This window comes from Maniola jurtina, chromosome 7 (genome assembly GCF_905333055.1).
Source record: "Maniola jurtina chromosome 7, ilManJurt1.1, whole genome shotgun sequence".
In the NCBI taxonomy this organism is placed as follows: Eukaryota; Metazoa; Arthropoda; class Insecta; order Lepidoptera; family Nymphalidae; genus Maniola; species Maniola jurtina.
Window position 1 is genome coordinate 11,717,842 of NC_060035.1, and position 22,053 is coordinate 11,739,894.

The 22,053-nt window shown below is 37.0% G+C and overlaps 2 protein-coding genes across 6 annotated transcripts in view; both read right to left on the reverse strand.

Moving 5' to 3' along the window:
- Positions 1-962: 962 nt before the first annotated feature.
- On the reverse strand, positions 963-6,709 carry LOC123867275 (probable RNA-binding protein 46). Its single transcript, XM_045909258.1, has 4 exons — positions 5,883-6,709; positions 3,668-4,161; positions 2,872-3,079; positions 963-2,288 (listed from the first exon to the last, which is right to left on the reverse strand). Exons 1-4 carry the CDS (start codon positions 6,540-6,542, stop codon positions 2,127-2,129), a joined length of 1,524 nt encoding a protein of 507 aa, XP_045765214.1. The 5' UTR covers positions 6,543-6,709; the 3' UTR covers positions 963-2,126.
- Positions 6,710-8,753: 2,044 nt separating this feature from the next.
- LOC123867274 (sialin) overlaps positions 8,754-22,053 on the reverse strand; it is a 37,169-nt gene continuing 23,869 nt past the window's right edge. For 4 of the 5 annotated variants that reach the window (XM_045909257.1, XM_045909255.1, XM_045909253.1 and 1 more), the window contains exons 3-11: positions 21,244-21,362; positions 20,640-20,754; positions 19,858-20,032; positions 19,445-19,545; positions 14,022-14,178; positions 11,721-11,893; positions 10,957-11,060; positions 10,252-10,372; positions 8,754-9,756 (exon numbers count right to left, since the gene is read on the reverse strand). In XM_045909257.1, coding sequence (XP_045765213.1) covers positions 9,550-9,756; positions 10,252-10,372; positions 10,957-11,060; positions 11,721-11,893; positions 14,022-14,178; positions 19,445-19,545; positions 19,858-20,032; positions 20,640-20,754; positions 21,244-21,362 — 1,272 coding nt within the window. In that variant the 3' untranslated portion in view covers positions 8,754-9,549. The remainder of the gene's footprint in view (positions 9,757-10,251; positions 10,373-10,956; positions 11,061-11,720; positions 11,894-14,021; positions 14,179-19,444; positions 19,546-19,857; positions 20,033-20,639; positions 20,755-21,243; positions 21,363-22,053) is intronic. The other variant, XM_045909254.1, reaches the window with a different exon arrangement.

The following is a 22,053-nucleotide window of genomic DNA, read 5'->3' on the forward strand; positions in this document are numbered from 1 at the left end:
TGCCTCGTTTTTCGTATACTTTCGGCCAGACTATGGCCATGGATGAGGGGTATACCAAGTGGCGTGCACAAGTTTAATGTCAGGGCAAGCATTTAGGTATGAACTTATTGCGGTCATAATGGAAAAAAAAGTGTCGATTTAGTACAACTAGGGTAGACAGTACTTTTATACCTCTATGAGCTGTACACCACTGGGTATACCCATCACTTTGCTCCATACAAAAGTACTTTGGCTCTCATTTTGAAATTTGAATACTAACCAATCTGTATACCTATACCAATACCTATATTCTAGGAACCACCTAATGTCTGGTTTTCCAGATTTCCATTAAAATTTTTTTTTTTTAATCTTTATTTTAAGAGATTATTTGCTGGGCGAATATGCCTCTCTATACATTAAAATATTCAGTTTCAAAGTTACGCGGTCTCAGCAATTTACATACAAATTTTAAAGTGTTCACACAATTGTAACTGTGACATATTTTTACGGAAATTTGGCAAATCATGGACATTAATTTCTACTCTAAAATGTGTAGCTACAAAATTACATCCAGTTTGTATGAAGCAACTCGATTTTAAGCCAATTTGCCTTACCTACCGATTTACGACTGGTTACCACCACTCGGCAGTAATACAAAATCGTTTCAGAGTTCAGGCATGGTTTAGGCTGCAGGCACAACATTGACGCTGTCATTATTTAAATGATGTCAGGAGTCTGGTTAATGGTATGCACATAAAACAAAGTGATTAATTAATTTATAATAGAATCTACCATTACTAAGGTAAAAAAAACCTACTTTTACTACTTTTTAACTTAAAACCTTGGCCCCCTACAAATATTTATTCAATGTGTATACCAATTACCAGGACACCAAATTCTGTGGCACAGAAAATACATAATCCGAGATTCTCTGCAGCTTGACTCAATAGGATAAGGAAGGATAGAAGTAAAATAATGCAAGCATAAGTCCAACATATTTATTGTCTGCAGAATGATGAAAATGTTAACTTGTTACAACCAAAGTAAATAAATGTATCTATTACTCGTACATAAATACACAGCGCATTCTCTCTGAATATACCAAAATATATGCACAAGGAAGCACCGACTGTGCTTTTAACTCTAAACTACACCAGAGCAAAGTCACAGAACCAAAGAAACATAAGTACAATCAACTGTTCAGTCTAAATCAAAAATTAAGTGTGAATTATAATAATTATACTCTAAATCAACAATTACGAATTAGGTAGGCATATTAACAATTTGTTAATTAGTATTTAGGTATGTGAAGTACAAATCATTAAGGGGCACGAGACGGGTCTGCCCGCGAAATTCAAATTAAATTTGAATTTCGCGGGCAGACCGTCGCATCCACCTTAATTAAAAATATTACAATTGTTTAGCAGAATTCTAACCTAATTATCATTAAAACAATAGATAATTATAGTGTACAAAATAGGTGTTATCTGTTATATTTTAGACTTTAATATCAATAGTTTTATAATAGAACTACTTAACTAACTTCAAGTCTCAAGTCCTAAGCACTCAGATAGATTCTGATAAAATTCTTTAGTCTTAAAAATTCGATCAATATCTTGTGTATTAAAATGTAGTCAAATATAAGTATTTTATAGTCAATATTAATTCAACTGCATATTGTTAAAAGTAGTCAATAAAAGTTAAGTGGATTTAAATTGGTCAAAATACTTATTTTATGTAGAAATGATCTAAAATATATTTTTACCACCTGGTAATGTTAACACCTTAACCATACAAAATAAAAAGCTTTTAAAATACAATACTAACACTAAATATTTGCAGCTTGGCGTCTAAGAAAAAAAATCTTGACTTTTTGATCATCAACAAAGCAAGATTTTTTTGCAGTCAACTGCAAAAGAAAAACAGTAGATAGTACCCATTGGTAGCTAGCAAATCCAGTCTTTTTGTTCAACAATACAGAATAGATTTCTTAATAAAAACCGACTTAAATCTTACATTCTAAAAATTATTCTATTAAATGACAACTTTAGTAAATCCAGTCTTTTTGTTCAACAATAAAGATTAGATTTTTAAATAACTTACACTTAAACTTATTCTGTAATGGATAGATACTAAAAACCCCGAGTTTAAGCTGTTCGCCATATTGTAGGAATGGTTATTGGCATTACTGGTTGCATTGGAGGGTAGATTGTTGGGTAGTCACATGGAAAACTCATGCAGTTCCGCATGGCAGGCATCTGGTACACCGGTGTGGGCACGGATTGCTGGATGAGGTCGACTCTCAACATCTGGAAGAAAGGAAAACATCCATACAGTACAAATTAACAGCATAACTGACGATGGTAGAACCATAGAATAAAAAGCTTTATAAAAACCAAGATGGCAAAGGGCTTAAGATTTTGGCCTACCTAGGTGTCCACCATTTATTTATTTTTCAAAATAGCTAGATTGTTGTACCTTATGATTACTCCAGCAGTACAACTTTGACTATCTCGGAAACTAAACACTTTGAAGTAAGACTGTTTGTATTGATGCCAGCTATTGATTAATGCAGGTTTTATGTGTGGCCGCTATTTTGAAAAAAAAAAAAAAAAAAGAATATGGCGATAATTAGGTCAGGCTCCATACCAACCCCTTTCAAAACGGCCACCATGATATTAAAAAAAAAAATGGTTTGATTCCATAAACTTAATTTAACAGAGTGAAAAACTTGGAAGGAGCTTTACATCTATTTTAGGGGCATCATACAAAATGATCAGATTACTAGCCCAGCTTCAATTGTGTGAAATTTTACACATAATATAGCCAATATAGCCTATGTCCATCTGGAATAATAATAGGTAACTTTCAAATGGTGAAACCATTTTTTACCTTTAGGGTCTGTAAAGCTATTTCAGCTGCTTCAGAATGAGCCTGCTGCGTGGAGTAACAAATTCTACTAGCAAGAGGTCCAATGCGCTTTGGTGTAGCCAGCAGAGGCGGTCCAACTTGAGGCAGGTCCACAGTACACACCCACAACTCTACTCCTGTAGGATCCATATACTTTTGGTACTGGTAAATTGGTGGCAACCAAAGATATCTGAAATGACAAGTTTTTAAATTAAAAAAAGTCAGATGTAGGGTTGGCTTTTGAAACGTGCCGGCTTGATAGGGCACAGATGAGTCTATAGGGGCAACTATTTCAGAGGGTATTTCAATGCCCCAAAACAATTTTTTTTTTGCCAGATGTGCATTCTTTTTTTAATAAAAATATGAATAACCCTGCAAAGTGAACCATGGCCCTGAGGTTAAATGCGCTCCAGAAGCGATACCTGGGAGACAGGTTCGAATCCTGCCAGTTATGTAATTTTGATTTATTTGTCTTTTTACAAATTAAGTTTGCAAAACCTGTATCTCACAGTTCCCCCCACTCTTCCTCCTTTGACACTCACTAACAAGTAATTATTTTAAAATACTGTTAGTTTTCAATTATAATATTAAAAATGAAGGTATCTTTGTTTATCTCTACATTCCTATACTATTCATGCAATCAGAATGACAGCTGGTACAGTTAGTGTTGAGACTTGCAGGAATGTTTAAATTGTTCGTATAAGAAGGGATTGCAATATATGCTTTGCATAAGCTACTAGGTAATTATGTTACAAAATATAATTTCAAAATGTCTTACCTTTTACACATTGACTCAAGCTTCGCTGGAGCCAACATATAATTGGATGGAGTCAAAGAGGCATGTGCTGGCTTGAAATCCAATGGAGAAATGCATGGGCTGTCTCCTGCATATGCTGAACCGATGCCTTCATCTTTAGGGCTGCTGTTGGCGTATTCCTTTTTTTCTAGGTGCTGTTTGTAAAGCTCAAGTGTTTCAGCCAAATCAACGGTTTTATTAAATTTCGCATTGCCTCTTTTCTCTTTCTGTAAACGATACTGCTCACGATCTACTGGCTTCGCCCAGCATATTTCTATAGTTGAACCATCTATTTCGGCTTTTTGTAACTTGTTCATGGCTAATTCTGCATGGGCGCGTTCATAAAAATGTATGAAGCAGTAATCATATATTTTTTTTACTCGATCCAATTTATTCTTGATTACGTCTTCAAACGTTTTTCTAATTGTTTCTGGGGTTGTGCTTATTGCAAAATTTCTAGCATAAAGCACTTTAACCTGTAATACAAGTTTGCTTTAAAGTGTATGCAGAAATGATGCAAAATAAGTAGTCTGATCTGAAGTTGCAACATGGCATGCAGTTTGGGTAGGTCAGAATAATGATTACACTAGTCAACACGACTTTGGCATTAAACCAATTATATATTTTCGGTATCTGTGATATTTAAGTATTTTTAACAAAAAAATAATGAAATATAAACTTCACATAATTATTTAAAAATTTGACGTAAATTTTTCTTTTGTTGACCAGTATTATCAAGTTGCAGTATTAAGCCTCATGTTCAGATTGGACTACTTAAATATTGTATGCACTATTAATACTACCTAGTTAGTATAAGTGACTATCTATTACAAATCATCAGTGAAGTTCTAACAGTGTGCAAGTCAAAAAATTCTATCTACTCTACAGGAGAGACAAGAATAATATTTTGTAAAAGGATTTAAAATAGAAGTTATTGACGAAATATATTATTATATAAATAGAATAGAATATGTTTTATCAAAATAACTAATAATAATTAAGGTTTTGAACCATCTTCATTGAACAGCATTAAAATATTAAAAATGACTTATGGTACTACTCTTATAACTTCACTGACAAAATGTGCCTCTTAACATTTCCCTTTTAACAGCTTTAAGAGATTTTGATGAAATCTGAACCTCAGAAAGTCAACCATGCAGAAATAGTTATGGGCATCAGCTAGTATTTCATGAGCAATTGCAAAGGAAGAAAATGGAATTATTTTTGGAAAGTTTGCAAAGAAAATACTGCATACCTCCAAGTAGGCAGGTACTTATTCTATATATTTACAGAATTTTTTAATATTTCTTTGTAGAAATTATATACAGAAAATCTTTTACTTTCAGTTTGTATGGGAGAAAGTCATTCCATATTCTTCCATTCCATATTTTCCTTATTCTTAATTTAAACACATTAAACAAAAAATTATATTGTAATCGCAATTGCATTAAAAAATTAAGGAAAATACTGAGCAGCATAGATACTTATTTTTTCGCCTCAGCTTGTATAAAAAGAAAGGCAAATAGGTACCCTAGGGTAGGTAATAATTATTGGAAGCTTAGCTGTGGGTTATACAAAAGGAAAGGCAAATAGGTACTCTGGGGGTAAATATTGTAAGCGCAGTGGGTAGCTATAGGATCAAATTCAAAATTCAAAATATTTTTATTCAATTAAACTTTTACAAGTGCTTTTGAATCATCAAAATTACGAAAATTATTTAGCACTTGTACCCACATGTATTCTTTTATCATGATCGCCTCCCCATATTTAAGCATAGTATTACATAAAAAAAAATAGTTAAAAATATTAAAATTAATTACAGTAGAGACTCCATTAACTGGACTAATTGTTGTCGAATGCTGTAGGCGGATATAATCGAAAATCAGGAAAGTTGAATGTATTGTTAGGGCTTTATTCAAAATAACAAATACAAAGCGAACTTATCAACAAAAATTAATGTTTATTAAAAGAATAGATACATTTTTATAGGTATGTGTCTATTTAGATACATATTTTCTTCAATTATTAAAATATTGCAATCTTAACCATCTTTAATTTAGTTTAAAATATTTGGTAATTGTCATTTGGCGTAAACAATTGGTCGGTTGTCGATCCGATTGACTGGAGGTCCAGATAATAGAGTCTCTACTGTATATAAAATACCGCCAGCAAAAAAATAAAATAAAGTAACACATACCGTCTTCATGATCTCGTCGTCAACATCAGGCTCAGGTTCTGCCCAGTCTACCACAACCTCCTGACCCCACAACTTCACGCAGCCCGGCACTAGCTCCCGCCTGGCCATCGCTGCGGCCTTGTGGGATACGAACTCCGCGAAAGCAAAGCCTCGACTTAAGTTACGATCAAAGCTGTTTCTGTACAGAATCACATCAACCAGCCCCGTAACTCGTTTGGTTAGTTCCTGTACCAATTCTTCCTTGGTCCTCGTCTTGGGTATATTACCAATGAAAAGGCGACAGTTATCCACAGATTTGACTACGCCGAGGTGCCTTCGGGGTCTTATTTCATAGCCATTTAGCCGTTTGACCGCAGCGGCCGCTTCTTCTCGGGTCGCGTAAGTGATGAAAGCGTACCCACGGTTGGAGCCCGAAAAGTCCATCATAAGACGCATTTCATAGATGGTACCCACGGTTGAGAAAAGCGGTACAAGCTCGTCTTCGTAGATATCTCGGGGTAGCTTTCCGATAAATATTTCGCAGCCTTTGGGAGGCGGCGGGCCCGTCCAATACGGTGGTGGTCCAAACTTTCGCTGTCCATTGTGCTGAATGATAGGACAGCCGGTTTTTTGCATCAAGTCCAATAATTTCAACGTTTTTTGAGTGCCTTGATCGTCCATTTTCGATGTATAAACGATACTAATCCAATTGACTAGAGCAAAACGATACTAGAATCACAAACGCAACAGCATAAACACTCGCGGCAAATCAAAACAGAAATAGAGCGGCGGCACAAAAGGACCTTTGCCTTTATACTTGCCGACACCGGCGGTTGTGACGTACCAAATTCAAAAAATAATTTGATCATTTGAGGTATTATTTTGTTTTTGAAAATGTTTTTAATTTCTTTAACGTTAATTTTCAACTTGATTTGTTTTAGATTTAATATTTTATTTTATCTTCAAATAAATGTAATTTTTTCGAGTTTTATTTGAAATAAAAAGCAATTAAATATTTTATAATCCACTTCCTTCCCCTAAAAACAATTACCGCTTGAAAAACGAAATGAATATCTTTTATGTAAATAGTCTTCATTTTCCATATGATTTTAGATTCGTCAACTTTTTAATTAAATATAATTTTTATTCATCAAACTAATTGTTGCTTACTTGAAATTAAAACAAGTACTAATAAATAAGTAAGACAAGGTTGTATCTATCATAGCTAAATTATGCTATTAGATGGCGCCACATGTACTTATCTTTTTCCAAGACTGTTCACAGGAAGCAGTATTCTAAAACATTATTCTTTTTGATTGGTCTGCCCGCGAAATTCAAATTTAATTTGGTTTTTCGCAATTTGTAAACGAATACGACAAAATAGGCTTATAGTATTCTAATTCCGCATATAGCAGTATCATCTTCACAGGTTTACATAAAAATCTTTACTTGAAAGTGTTCAGTTTAAGAAATTAGTCAAAATAATGACTTTGACTTGAGGTACTCACGAATTAGTCGATACTATAACTAATTTTTTAAACTGGACCCTTTCAAGTAAAGATTTTTTTATAAACATGTGGAGATGATACTGCCATTTGCGGAATTATAATACCATAAACCTACTTTGTCGTAATAGTTTACAAATTGCGAAAATCCAAATTGAATTTGAATTTCGCGGGCAGACCAGTAGTCTTGCAAATGAGCGGTCTTGCTTCCTGGATTCTATTTCCGGCTAGGATTATTTTGTGCTTGATCTACTTGACTTGGCGCTATTTACCTACTTCAAAACTAGAAGATAAAAGAAAAATATTATTTGTTTTAGCAAAAATTGCGAGCCAGTTTAGCTAGAAAATATAATCTGATAAAAAACGCAAGCTCCAGTGCTGTGCTGATTTTTACTCATCAGCGTATATATATTTTCTTACAGCGTAAAGTGGGAACCAAATGGTTGACTGAGGAACTAATCCAAGGAACATTTATACTCTATTATATATTTATACTCTAGGGAACTAATCGCGCTGCGAAACAGACACGGCGCGTCGCTACGAAACTTCAACTAAATCGATCAATCATTGAACATAGGGTCTGCCCGCGAAATTCAAATTTAATTTGATTTTTCGCAATTTGTAAACTAATACGACAAAGTAGGCTTATGGCATTCTAATAGCGCCAATGGCAGTATCATCTCCACAGGTTTAGATAAAAATCTTGATAAAAATAAAACGTAACTTTCATACGAATTTATTCATCACAGTTATAATACAATTACAAAATATACATAAACAAGCAAGAACTATACAGTATGTTATGTATTTAGCATTATATGTTGTGGCTAATTATGTTGTATACAATCTCTAGAATTTAAATTGATTGATTTAAATCTAGTATGCTATGCTTTTCTACAGAGAGTATTATGAAAGGGATAGCAATATGTAATTTAAGTTTAGTTTATAGACTGTGTTCAACAGAATTAGCCAAGGTACGTTATGAATTTAACTTAAATTAATTGAAGAAAATATACGGGCGCCATTCCAGCTTCCGTGTTTTTCCTCGAAGGTTAAGGGGCATGAGACGGGTCTGCCCGCGAAATTCAAATTTAATTTAGTTTTTTACAATTTGTAAACTAATACGACAACGAAGGCTTATGGCATTTTAATTGCGCCAATGACAGTATCATCCTCACAGGTTTACATAAAAATCTTTACTTGAAAGTGTTCAGTTTAAGAAATTAGTCAAAATAATGACTTTGACTTGAGGTACTCACGAATTAGTCGATACTAGAGCTAATTTCTTAAACTGGACCCTTTCAAGTAAAGATTTTTATATAAACCTGTGAGGATGTTACTGTCACTGTCGCAATTAAAATACCATATTTTAAGCCTACGTTGTCGTATTAGTTTACAAATTGCAAAATACCAAATTAAATTTGAATTTCGCGGGCAGGCCCGTCGCTTCCACCTTTACTGAAACTTAAGTCTAAGCAAAGTCAAAGTGCGATATAGATTTCAACCTTAGTTTTGCGTGCACTATACACACTAAGCGTACAATTTTTACGGAACTTGAAGCCATTTTTTTTAAAACTGGCTTCATGGCTCCTAGTTTTTTGCGATATCGCAACATGATTGCTAAAGGACCATGGGCATTTTTGTATAAACCCTGGCCCACTTTTCTCAACAGTGATAAGAGGGTAAATAAAGTACACCCCAATGCCTTTTAAATGATATATCACTGTTGGGCAATGTTGAAAAACGGGCGAAGTGCGAGTCGGAATCGCACCAACGCACGAGAAATCTCAAACCAGTGTAATAAAAATTTGCAAGTTGATGACGGACAGCGCCATCTTGATGTGATTTAGTAAACTAATTATATTTAGTCGGGAACACATTTCTTTTGTGAAGTAACCACAAATTCACGGTTCCCGAATTTTCCCTTTACTTGTGCTATAAGACATTACTACCTACCACATTTCAAGCTTCTAAGTCAACGGGAAGTACTCTATAGGTTTTGATTGCTTCCACTTGACAGACACGAAAGCCAGCCAGATAGAGACAGAAAGACAGACAGACAACGAAGACGTGAGCCTACAAGGGTTAATTTTATCCTTTTGAGGCACGGAGCCCTAAAATTGGGCCCAAAATGACGCATGGTCGTTTTGAAAAAACCATAGATTATAGTAACTACAGATAGTCTACATCTCAGAGCTGCGGTCCAGAGCCTTGTTATCGTAGCCTCTTGCGGTGGTGACGGAGGCGCCATCTGTGTCGAAGCTAGCATCGCTATCCACTTCCACGACCCAGGGTTGCTTCTCCGCTGAACAGAACACGCCGTATACTATCGCACCAACCAGGTAGATGGCGCTGGATATGAAGAATACTAAGCGCCATTGCTCGGCCGTCTGGAAAATTTAAAAAAATATGTTTACAATCTGTAGTAATATCATAAATGGGAAATTGTGTTTAAGTTTCGCCGGTCCATTCATTTAACCAATTTTATCAAAATTTGGTGCAAAGGTGGACAGCTTGCATCCCAGGACCGTCCCAGGGACTAGCTTATTTCCAAAGAAGAATGTATGGGAAGAATAGCTTATGTCCGTAACAAGCTATTCTTTATCTGTAGAAAAATCAAGTTTCTTCGGGATTTTTAAAGAATTTAAATCCTCACAGACGAAATCGTATATGCTTACAATCGTTAAAATATTTTGTGAACACATATTTTCATAAATTGATTTTGTATTATACCCAGAGCTGAGCTCATGTAGGCTTATGATGCCGGGTAGAGTTGCTAGTGTTTGAATCCCAACAATACTCTAGCGTGCAGCTTTTGTCAGGGCTAACATATCCATCCTTTTCTTACTGGAGCGGATAAAAAGAGATGCAACATGTGATGTTACCTTGTCAGTCACTATGGAGCCCGCGAGCGGTGGGCTTATGATGCCGGGCAGTGTTGCTACAGTGTTTGATAGTCCCATCAATACGCTAGCATGCAGCGGAGCGATATCTAAGTGGTTTACACTAAAATTAAGAGAAGAAATTAATTATTATCAATTTTTTACAGATTTATATGAGATACTTAACAATTAGTAGATGCCTATCTAGGCATTTGGGAATACATTTATGGTTTTTCGAATGACACTGTAAATTTTCGAAGATTCGATAATATTCTAAGGACTGTTTAAAAAAAGGGGGTTTAGCCTAAAATCTAAAACTATGTCCAAAATGAACACCACAAACCAATTTACTATTTCTACAGGACACTATTTTTTTTCAGGTACAAGTTAGTCCCTTAACAGCAATCTCACCCGGTGGTAAGTGATGATGCAGTCTAAGATGGAAGCGGGCGAACCGTGAAGGGGTATGGCAGTTTTCATTAAACCCACTTGGTTACTACACAGCATCGTATCGGAATGATAAATCGCTTTGTGGAACGGCTTTGATGGAAGGATGGTAACTAGTCACGGCCGAAGCCTCCCACCAGACCAGACCAGAAATTTAGAAACTATAAAATTCCAAACCCTGCCGGGAATCAAACCCGGGACCTCCCACTCATAAGACCACAGCACTTACCACTCCGCCAGGGATGCCAAACCTGTATTTACCTAAATCCAGACCACGCGAATCCTCCCAGTCCAACTGCGATGGTGAGGCAGACGACGCAGCCCATCGTTGACGTAGCGTAGCCCGCCGCTACCATGAATATCGTCTGAAATTAAATTCATATACAATTATTTAAAACTAGATGATGCCCGCGACTTCGTCTGCGTGGATTTAGGTTATTTCGGGGATAAAAGTTGCCTATGTCAATTTCCGAGACGCAAGCTACCAAATTTCATACAAATTTTATAAACAGATGTACCTTTTAAGTATCTCGTGGGAACTCTTTGATTTTTTTGGATAATAATCCATCCCCGGGATGTAAGCTAATTCTGTAGCAAATTTCATCAAAATCGGGTTAACTGTTGGGCCGTGAAAAGCCAGCAGACAGATAGACAGACCCGCTTTCGCATTTATAATATTATGGATGGATACCACACTTCAATCATTAACATAAAAAATGCAAAAGTGTGATTTTTAGGGTTCCATGCCTCAAAAGTAAAAAAGTAACCGTTATAGGATCACTTAAATGTGTTCACGATTTAATTAGTACCATCAGTCACTAATAGATGCGCTGTCAGTATATAAATGTTATTTCTTAGTACGATGGTACGGAACCCTTCCCGTGCGGTTCCAACTCGCACGTGACCTGTTTATTTGGTGTGTCCTTATTTCACGTGGCAACACAATATGTAATTTTTTGCACCACGGCCATGGCCAAGTGCGGCGCTAATGACAGCCAAGTGTGGCAATACAACGTCTCTCTCACCTGAGACAGGAAAGCTCCGCAGGTGAACAGTTTCCGTATGTTGGTGCGCGACAGCAGCTGCATCTGCAGCATCCAGTCCGCCATGTGGCCCGACACTTGCAGCACCACTGCCATGGCCAAGTATGGCACCGCGGACAACCAACCCGTTACTGAGGTTTGGTACTTGAACACATCTGAAAAAATTAAGGCATGATTGTTATAACTACAGTTATTTAAAGGTTAATAAACCAACCCTTTTCTCCCGAGAACATTATTAGAGGGATAGCAACTTTAGACCAGTCATTTTAACTTAGTTTAGAGTACGACAGAATTAGCAGTATTATTGACTCCCACTCCAATCACGCTTATTCTTTCAAGATAGGCTTGCAGAAGGTTAGTTACGATCAGAGGCGGCTCGTGAAAATTTTTCATGGGTGTTCACAAAAAAAAAGCAAATGTCTTACCTTTTACCTTACTCACTTTGCTAGGTCGGTTCTTTACTTTGATTGATTGATGCGCTAAAATAATAGTTTAAACTCTAAATCAGTTGATGATTTAGAGTTCCTGTTTCAATCCATAACTACAGGCTCACCACCACCGCCGAGCGCCGGGGGTGGAAGATCCAAGCACAATCACACAAGACACGGGGCACGGGAAACAAAATAATTTGTTAGAGTATCTTTATAACCACACCACCACAGTGTATTAAATTTTAATAATTTTAATTGTTCAGATTTAAAAACACGCGTGTAGCTCTTATTTGCCACGTTACATTTTTGTGTTAATTCAACTGCAGGCCGTGGTGGCCACCAGCTCATGTGCCTTTAGTTCGAAACGTTTCTCTAAAGTCTATTCACTTTTTTTCATATAAAAACACATAATATTGTTCTATTTTAACAATAAACAACTCAAATAACGCACACATTTTTTTTAAATTATTAAATGCCTTAAATTCTACTATATAAAAATAAGTCGGGTTTTCCTTCCTGACGCTATAACTCCATAACGCACGAACCGATTTCCACGGTTTTGCATTCGTTGGAAAGGTCTCGGGCTCCGTGTGGTTTATAGCAAAGAAAATTCAGGAAAAATTTCAACAGAAAAGCGTGAAAATCTTTTTTCATAGCATGTAATACAAACCAATATTTTAAGTAGATGGCGCCGGTGCGTGATACATTGTTTGACAGCTAATCATTGTACTCTGCTCAGTTAATTTCATGTGACAAATTTTTCCTTTTCAAATATAAAACAAAAAAAAAAATTTCTTCTTCTTTTAATCACCAAACGAAATGTTACATAAAACGAAGCCATCTGGTGGCGAAACGGAGTTCGCCGGGTTTGCTAGTGCTATCTAATTATAATCCGCTTTCGCGCGCAAAGTAACTATGAGGTCAGAGGGTGATACGACGCCGGCGACGATTCAGTTTCACGAATGTTTGTTTACATAGAATCGGCAACGTCGCATTTTTGACCACTCTGCTGCCCTGAGGATTGTTTTAATTCCTAAGCTACGAACTCTACGAGCTGGCAACGAAGCACGGAGCGGCGCACCATATTTAGCTAATTTCTCATACAAAATCTTTTGTTTCACGTGTCGGAGCTTGCCGAGGCTTCCCTTTCGCACTCCTTGAGTTCGGTACTGGCGGTTGTATGGAGATTTCTTTCATAGGAGCGATATTGCTAGCGCTCCCACTCAGCTGTAGTCAGTGCAAACACAAGTTTACCTTTAGTTAAATGCGTACTAATTATTTATAGTAAGTATATTATGTAGGGACGTGAAATAATATGTCACGATAACCAACTAAGTACAAAATATAATAAATAATATTGATTTAAAACATATTTTTCTATAATTTTTGTGGGGGTGCACTGCACCAGCGCACCTTAAGACGAGCCGCCTGTGGTTACGATGGCCTCGGAATAAAGATTAAAGAACAAAGGCGACAATATACATCCTTGTCTCACACCTCTATTCCATTTTAAACGCTTGCCTTCAATCTTAATTGCAGCTTCCCGGCACCAGTAGAGATTGCCGACTACGGTCCTTTTCGCCCTCTTATTTCCAGTGCCCCCAATAGTTTAGCACGTTGAACATGATCAAATGCTTTCTAGTAGACTATAAAATACAGGTAGATCTCCTATTGGTGTTTCCTGACGAATTTGTTTCATGACGAAATATTCATTTAATTTAATTTTATTAATTTAATTTCATGGTGAAATATTTGTAATAAGGACTATTTTAAGATACATTGTACTTACCGGATTTGATTGTACAACAATTGAAAGTACAACATAGGTTCAATAAAATAAGTCGTTTAATACCTTGCATAAAAGTAGGTAGGAACGTGAGTAAAGTGTAAAAGCCCCAATTCTCGCTGAAATGCGCCATCACAATCGCCCAGACCGGACCGGATTTCAACATCGCCAGCCACGGGTGTCGAACCTGTGACCCGTCCACCGCTAACGTGCCTCGGGACTCCTGCAAAGCACAATAACTAATTTTATATGGAGCTTGGGCCCCTCACAAATATTTTTGTGTCTAGCTGAAATTTTGTATATAAAATTGTCTGATAATTCTTTTTTCATATGCAAAAGGAGTAATTGTATTTTAATGTAATGTAATTGTGATTCATGTATTCCTCCAAGTTTTGAAGAAAAACGACGTTAAATGTTGGGTCCAGAAACCGGTATTAATATTAATACCTTCTTTTATGTTTTATGTTTTGAATCGTATTGTAATGTTAGTAGAAGAAAAGTGTTATCATATTGTTAAAATAGTGCTGAATTTCAAGTATAAACGTTATCTCAGTGTAAATTAAACGAGAAATAGAATTACAGAGTGATTTAAAATCTGTGTATTTCAGTGACTCAAATATATACAACATCACATCAAAACTTTATGTATTGTGCTAATTCAGAAATTTTAAAATATCAATATAGACAATCCATCATCAACACTATAAAATTATCCTTAAAATATCAAATGAAACTATAAAATAAGTCAACAAATTGTGTCTCGTCAAATTAATTTTATAGATACCTTCCCTATGAAAATATTTACACACGAATACATAATTACGATGCGCCTGCCGAATTTTTAATGCAAAAACGCACAATCACATTTTTGCGCACGAAATTAATCAGGTATTAAGATGAGCCCTAAAAATAAAACAGCTAAAAATAAAAAGTGTGCTGCATGCTCAAACGACCTTTCGACACATGAACAGCTCAAATGCGTCACATGCGGCTTGCGATATCACTTTGATTGTATCTACACATCGAGCACAAAATCGAAGGAGTCTTCAGTAGACTGCAAAACAAACTGGATATGCCCATCCTGTCGCGCTAAGCAACCAAAAGGTGACAATACCAATACGCCCGTCCGCGGCCATGCTGGTGCATCCACCGATACAAGCCCGTCGTCCAACATCACTTTTAGACGCGTGCAACCCCCACCCTTGTCACCGACCCAGGATAATATCACACTTGATAATGTTAAACAGCTAATGAAGGAAGAGATGAACATCCTTTTAGCCAAAATGGAAAAAAACCTGACCAAAATATTAGATAATAAAACTAAAGAAATGTTCAAAGAAATAAACGAGATAAAGGATGCCGTAAGTTTTATAAACAATCAATATGAGGACTTAAAAAATGAGTTACAAGGAAGACTTATACAGGTAGAAGAGCTCAAAGGAGAAAATAATAACCTTAAATCTATAGTTAAAGACCTCAACAGCCGGCTGAACATCATGGAGCAACACTCAAGAATGAGCAACTTGGAGATACAGTGTCTACCTGAATACAAAACTGAAAATTTACCCAATGTCATCCTTCAAATCGGAAAGGTTACCGGTAGTGGTATTACAGATGCAGAGATCCACAAATGTACCAGGATCGCCAAGATAAACCCGGGAAATCCACGTCCACGTTCTGTAATAGTAAAGTTCTCAAGCCCACGCATCCGAGATACTTATTTAGCCAGTGTGATCAACTTTAATAAGAAAAATAAAGAAGATAAGCTGAACACGAGCCATATTGGGATAGGAGGCGAGAAAAAACCAATTTATGTAGTAGATCACTTGACCCCGGAATTGAAGAAAATACACGCATCTGCCAGGCAAACAGCTAAAAGTTAAACTACAAATTCGTATGGGTAAAGAATGGGCGCGTGTTTCTAAGGAAATCGGATGACTCTGAACATATTGTTGTGCGGAATATTGAACAGTTAGAACAATTAAAATCTTAATATTGTTTTTCTATTAAGCGTCTAGTCTCTTTTTGTAATTCTGTTAACATACGATAATTTAAATATTTACTATCAAAACGTCAGAGGAATACGGAGTAAAACAAGGGAAGTAAAATTAAATATTCTATCCAACGACTTTGATATATTAGTTTTCACGGAAACTTGGCTCAACGATGGGGTACTCGATGGTGAGTTTATTGATAGCCGCTACACAGTATACCGACGGGATAGAGAGCAAGCGGATATAAACAAAATTAAGAATGGAGGGGGAGTTATGATTGCGGTTAAAAATAAACTTAAATCTTGCCGTGTATCGCAATGGGAGAGTAACCATGAAGACCTATGGGTGACGGTGGACGTAGTAATTCATAATAAGCCTAATCATATTGCTATTTGCGCTCTATACATGCCACCGCCTGTCAAACGTGACACACTCAATATATTCTTGACCAATTGCTCTAAAATAATAAACGACAATAAACACGTGCTCCTTATAGGCGATTTTAATATAGGTAGTCTGTCATGGTCAAAGTTACCGGAACTGAATTACTTGTCCCCATCATGTAGTTGCAGTCTTGACTCCATCCTCGTAGATTTTATTGAAGAACATGACTTAAAACAATTTAATGCAATCTTCAACACTAATGAACGACTACTCGATTTAGTTCTATCTAATTCTGCTCAAGTCACAGTTAACAACAATGACAATCCCATCAGCACAGTTGATAATCATCACCCACCTCTATCGGTAAGTCTAAAACTAGGAGAGCTATCTACTATTAAAGAAAAGGTTGTTGAAAAATATAACTTCTATAAGGCCAACTATGGTGCTATAATTAAAGATTTGGACAACACACAATGGGTAGATTTACTCGGTAAGTGTGATAATGTCAATGATATGATAAGCATCTTCTATGAAAAATTAGACTCAATCATCGAGAAACACGTTCCGAAAACTAAACCTAGAAATAAAAAGTTCCCAGTTTGGTATAGCAATAAACTTATATCGCTATTAAAACTTAAGAATAAGCATAGGGTTAAAGCTAAAATCTACAAAAATCCTTTAGATAAAATTAAGTTTGAATCGTTAAGAACTGACTGCAATAAATTAATTAAAGAGTGCTATAGCAGATACATTGAATCAATCGAAGTTAACTTAGCAAGTAATCCCAAATACTTCTGGACTCACCTAAAAAACTTAAGACAGTCACCAAACACATATCCTGCAAAAATGATTTATGGTAATAAGGTTGCTACGGACGGTCTCAGTTTATGCAATTTATTTGCTGATTTCTTCGCCTCAGTATATAATACGAGCGACCCTCCCAACAGCAATTCTTACAACATAACTATTAATAATTCCACCAACTATCTTTGTCACGTGAACTTCACCATCAAGGAGGTATTCCAAAAATTAAAAAGACTTGACACGAAGAAAGGAGCTGGCCCTGATGGACTGCCCCCTTTTCTGATCAATAAATGCGCCGCGCCTTTATCGCTCCCCGTCTGTATGATATACAACAAATCATTGCGTTTAGGAGTTTTTCCTGATTTATGGAAACGCGCTAGAATAGTACCAATCTATAAAAAGGGTGGTCACGAAAATGTCACTAACTACAGGCCAATCTCGATTCTGTCAACTTTGTCGAAGGTCTTTGAGTCTCTGTTACATCCCGTACTATCACGTCACGTCCAACACGCACTTTCTGAAGCTCAGCATGGTTTCATGAGCTCTAGGTCAACTGTCACAAATCTGTCAAATTTCATAAGCTTTGTTACAGCTTCTGTGGATGGCCGTCGTCAGGTAGATGCAATATACACAGACTTCTCGAAGGCTTTCGACAAGGTTAATCACAAACTGTTAGTGGCAAAACTTTCTTCCTTTGGCCTGGGTGGTTCGCTTTTATCATGGCTTACATCGTACTTAGTTGACAGATATTCATATGTAGCTGTTAAAGGTCATTCCTCCCAGCTATACAGTGTGACGTCGGGTGTTCCCCAGGGATCCATCCTGGGACCACTATTATTCAACATCTTTATAAACGACATAACTAACTGTATTTTCAATTCCAAGTGTTTAATTTTCGCGGATGATTTAAAACTTGCCAAAGAAATACTGACAGACGACGACGCTCTATCGTTACAAGGGGACATAGATAGAATTGCCGATTGGTGCAAATTAAATGGCATGGATTTAAATTCAGCCAAATGTTCCTATATTAGCTTTACGCGTCGTCGTACTCTAATTGAAGGCAAATATACGATCAACAATTGCTCGCTTCAAAAACTCGAAGCCGTCCGCGATCTGGGGATTACCATTGACGCCAAATTACGATTCAATGTACACATCGAAAACATTTGTAGATCGGCTCGTAAAATGTTGGGCTTCTTGTTTAGAAATGCTAAGCCATTTAAAAGCCTTAAAACTAAAAAAATACTTTTCGCTACGCTTGTTAGAAGCAAACTAGAATACGGCTCGGTGGTATGGAACCCTAGCTACCAAGTACACAAGGACCGTCTAGAAAGCATACAAAGACGATTCACCAAGTTTTATTCTATTGGACAAGACAAAAGACTATCCTATATCTCTCGGCTTAAACTTTTTAAATTAAATTCATTATCGGACAGACGAAAAGTTCATGACATGGTATTCTTCCACAAACTTGCAAACGGAACCATGGATAACTCGGAACTGTTGAGCCAAATATCCTTCAAAGTACCCTCCCGTATACCGCGGTATCCTATTCCTCTGTTCACTCACCGAATCAGTAGAACCAATCTAGGTCGTCATTCGTTAATACCAAGGTTTAGTAGTACATATAAGGAATTTTTGGACAAGGACATTACCACGGATCTGTTTTGCGATAACCTGGCTAAATTTAAAGCCAAGTTGTTCAAATCATTCGATTCCTCAATAGGATAACGATAATTAGTGTCAGTCCCTAGCCGTAAGTATATTGTATTTTAGATGATTTAGATAATTTAGCTTAGTTTAACTTAACTTTACTTTAATTTAATTTCCATCTTATTATATTCTTTTAAAATTAATAACTTAGGTATTTTTTCATATTCCTTAGGTTAGCAATTATATTATACATATTTTATATTTTACTGTACGACTTATGTTTATGTTAATGTATGCTGTGACTGCCCGTAAGTGGAGTTGCATAAGAGCCCTAGAATTTAAGGAACAACATGTATTTAATCTAAATGTGTAACTCTGTGGGCGGTACATAAATAAATAAATAAATAAATAAATAAAATAGAATCATTTTATTTGTTCTTATAACCTAGTTAAACATAATATTAACTGAAAAATATTTTTCTTCCTGCCATGTATAAAATATACAGAGGTAGCTTGAATCCCGGAAACTGACAATAGACAACTTTCATCCCGGAAAATTAGAGTACCCATGGGACTTTTAAAAGCCTAAATCGACGCGGACGAAGTCACGGATATCAGCTAGTTTATAATAAGTAATTAATAAGTGCATACCTGTATATATTTCAATTCAGCAGCAGTTATGTGGGGATCTTTTTCTGGCGATTCCTTGACCACAAGCCACCATATTGTTGTCCAAACTAAACCCACTATTCCTGTAATTGTAAAGTACGATTTGAAGATAAAAATATATCGGTGCTTGTATCCATTGTATCATATTATGCATGTGGGACCTCAGATTTCTTGGAAAAAATGTATACTTGAATTTCGGAGTTCTGATACGTAAAATGATCTTGAACCTTTTTGTACCTACGTTTTAAGTTTTACTTTGTAACCTGTCATTTGTGTTTTGTGGTGCAATAAAGTATCCCAAACAAAAACATTTCATGTGAAAAATAAGGGTCAGTTCCTATCAAGAAGTTTCTAAATTTGTCTCTAAGTAAGTACCTACTAAAATGATAACTTACCGAAAACATAGAATATCCCCGGCCAGCCGGTGTAATGCGCCAACAGAGAGCAGACGGGCATAGACACCACGGTGCCTACGTAGCTCCCACTGAAGGCAAACGTCGCCAGCCGCGCGCGCTCCTCGCTGGGCGCCCATTGCGACCACACCGCGTGTATGCAGGGATACGTCACGCCCTGATAATATAGTAAATTGTATGTAAGCGGTATCTAGATCTTCATCATCATCATCATCAGCCTGTGGACGTCCACTGTTGGACATATTTCTTCCCTAAAGAGCATCACCACACCCGGTCCTCAGCCTTCCTCATCCACCCGCTTTATATCGTCAGTCCATCGTGCTGGAGAGCGTCTCACACTACGCTTGCTTATACGCGGTCTCCACTCAAGAACTTTCCGGCTCCAAAGGCTATCGGCATGGCCTGCCCACTGTCACTTCAGCTTGCTAAGCTATGTCAGATAGATTTGGTATAGTTCTCCACAAAACAAAATTATGTAAATGATAAAAAGGCTTTTTTGAAAAAATTGACTCGCTCCACCAATGCGCGGGGCTGCAATTGTTTGTATAGTATGGCATATTATTGTAAATTGAACAATTGAAAAGAGCAACCGCCAAGTTTCTTGCTGGTTCTTCTTGGTAGGAACGGGAACCAGTGGTAAATTATTACGAAGATTCAAAAGCACTTTTAAAAGTTTACTTGAATAAAAATATATTCTATTCTATTTTATACGATTCTTCTACGGCAGGTTTAGCTTCAAAGTTTAGTCAGCAGTCGACAGGTACCTCAAAAAGCCCCTCGATGACTCGCACAGCAATCAGCAGCCCTGTGCTGGTGTGAGCCAGCGGTGGAGTGAACAGCGTCAGGAGGGACGTGGCGCCTATGCCTATCGCGAACATTCTGTCGAATAACGTTAATAGTTGTTAAGCCTAACGTATATGTAACAAGGCACGCCGATACAAAATCTCAAAATAACAGAAAAAATGACATTTAATTGCTTAAAACACACATAGGTAACTCTAAAAAGTAAAGAGTGCCCGGGATGGAACCCCCAACCTCTCGAACCGAAAGCTGACGTCTTAACCACAAGGGTATCACTGCATAGCGAACTCAATCTCCCTTTCACACGAGACCACTTGAGCAGTTGACAATGATTGCTCGAGCGATGATTACGAGACGGCGATCGGGGTATGAGGTGGGGGGATGCCCCAGACACCCGCACATCACCCCGCTATCCCGCACCGGAATAGCCCAGGGGCTGTGCGGGTGTGGGGGGCGTCCCCACACAGCCACCTCGATCTGTCGCATACTATATGTTGTTTAACGATCAACTGCCCAAGCTGCACGTGCTAGGACGGTCTAAAGGTATTTTTTTCAAAAGGAACGAACCTGTTACCTCCGATTTTAGCCGCCAGCCATCCTCCCGGGAGCTGTGTTATCAGGTAGCCGTAGAAGAATGAGCTGAGCACCCATCCCTTTGTCGTGGATGACCAGTCGAATTCTGGTACCTGGAAAAATTAAATAGACTTTTCAACTTAGACACTAATTTATAGAAGGACTGAGTCTTTCTTAGTGCTTGTCTTTTAGCACTAAGTATAACGTAGACCACGATATAGAGCGAGAAATCGTGTCTTTGGCACTCTTATGTGCTCAACACCCAGTTTACTCGCACGAAACGTTTTTGATCAACGTTTCTGATACGAACCGCTAAAGTTTGTAATGACCTTGAGGCGTCCGTATACTCTGTATTTCCTGCCACGTAGGTGTATAACTTAGTTTGCACTTTCAAGACAACATTTACTATAAATATCTTTTAGGCAATCGCGCTCCAAAAATTAGACCTCATCATCCAAGAGTAAACCTATCTTGTACCTAATATAAAATCGACCAAGTGCGAGTCAGACTCGCGCACCGAGGGTTCCGTACTCGGGTATTTTTGCCACATTTTGCACGATAAATCAAAACTGTTATGCATAAAAATAAATAAAAATCTGTTTTAGAATGTACTTGTAAAATTCCATAATATGATACCCCACTCCGTATAGTTATGAACATATTTTTTTCGTGATGTGATGTAACCACAAATTCACGGTTTTCGGATTGTTTCCTTTACTTGTACTGCCAAATTTTATGATTCTAGGTAAACGGGAAGTACCCTATAAGTTTTCTTGACAGACCTGACAGACGGACATACGGACA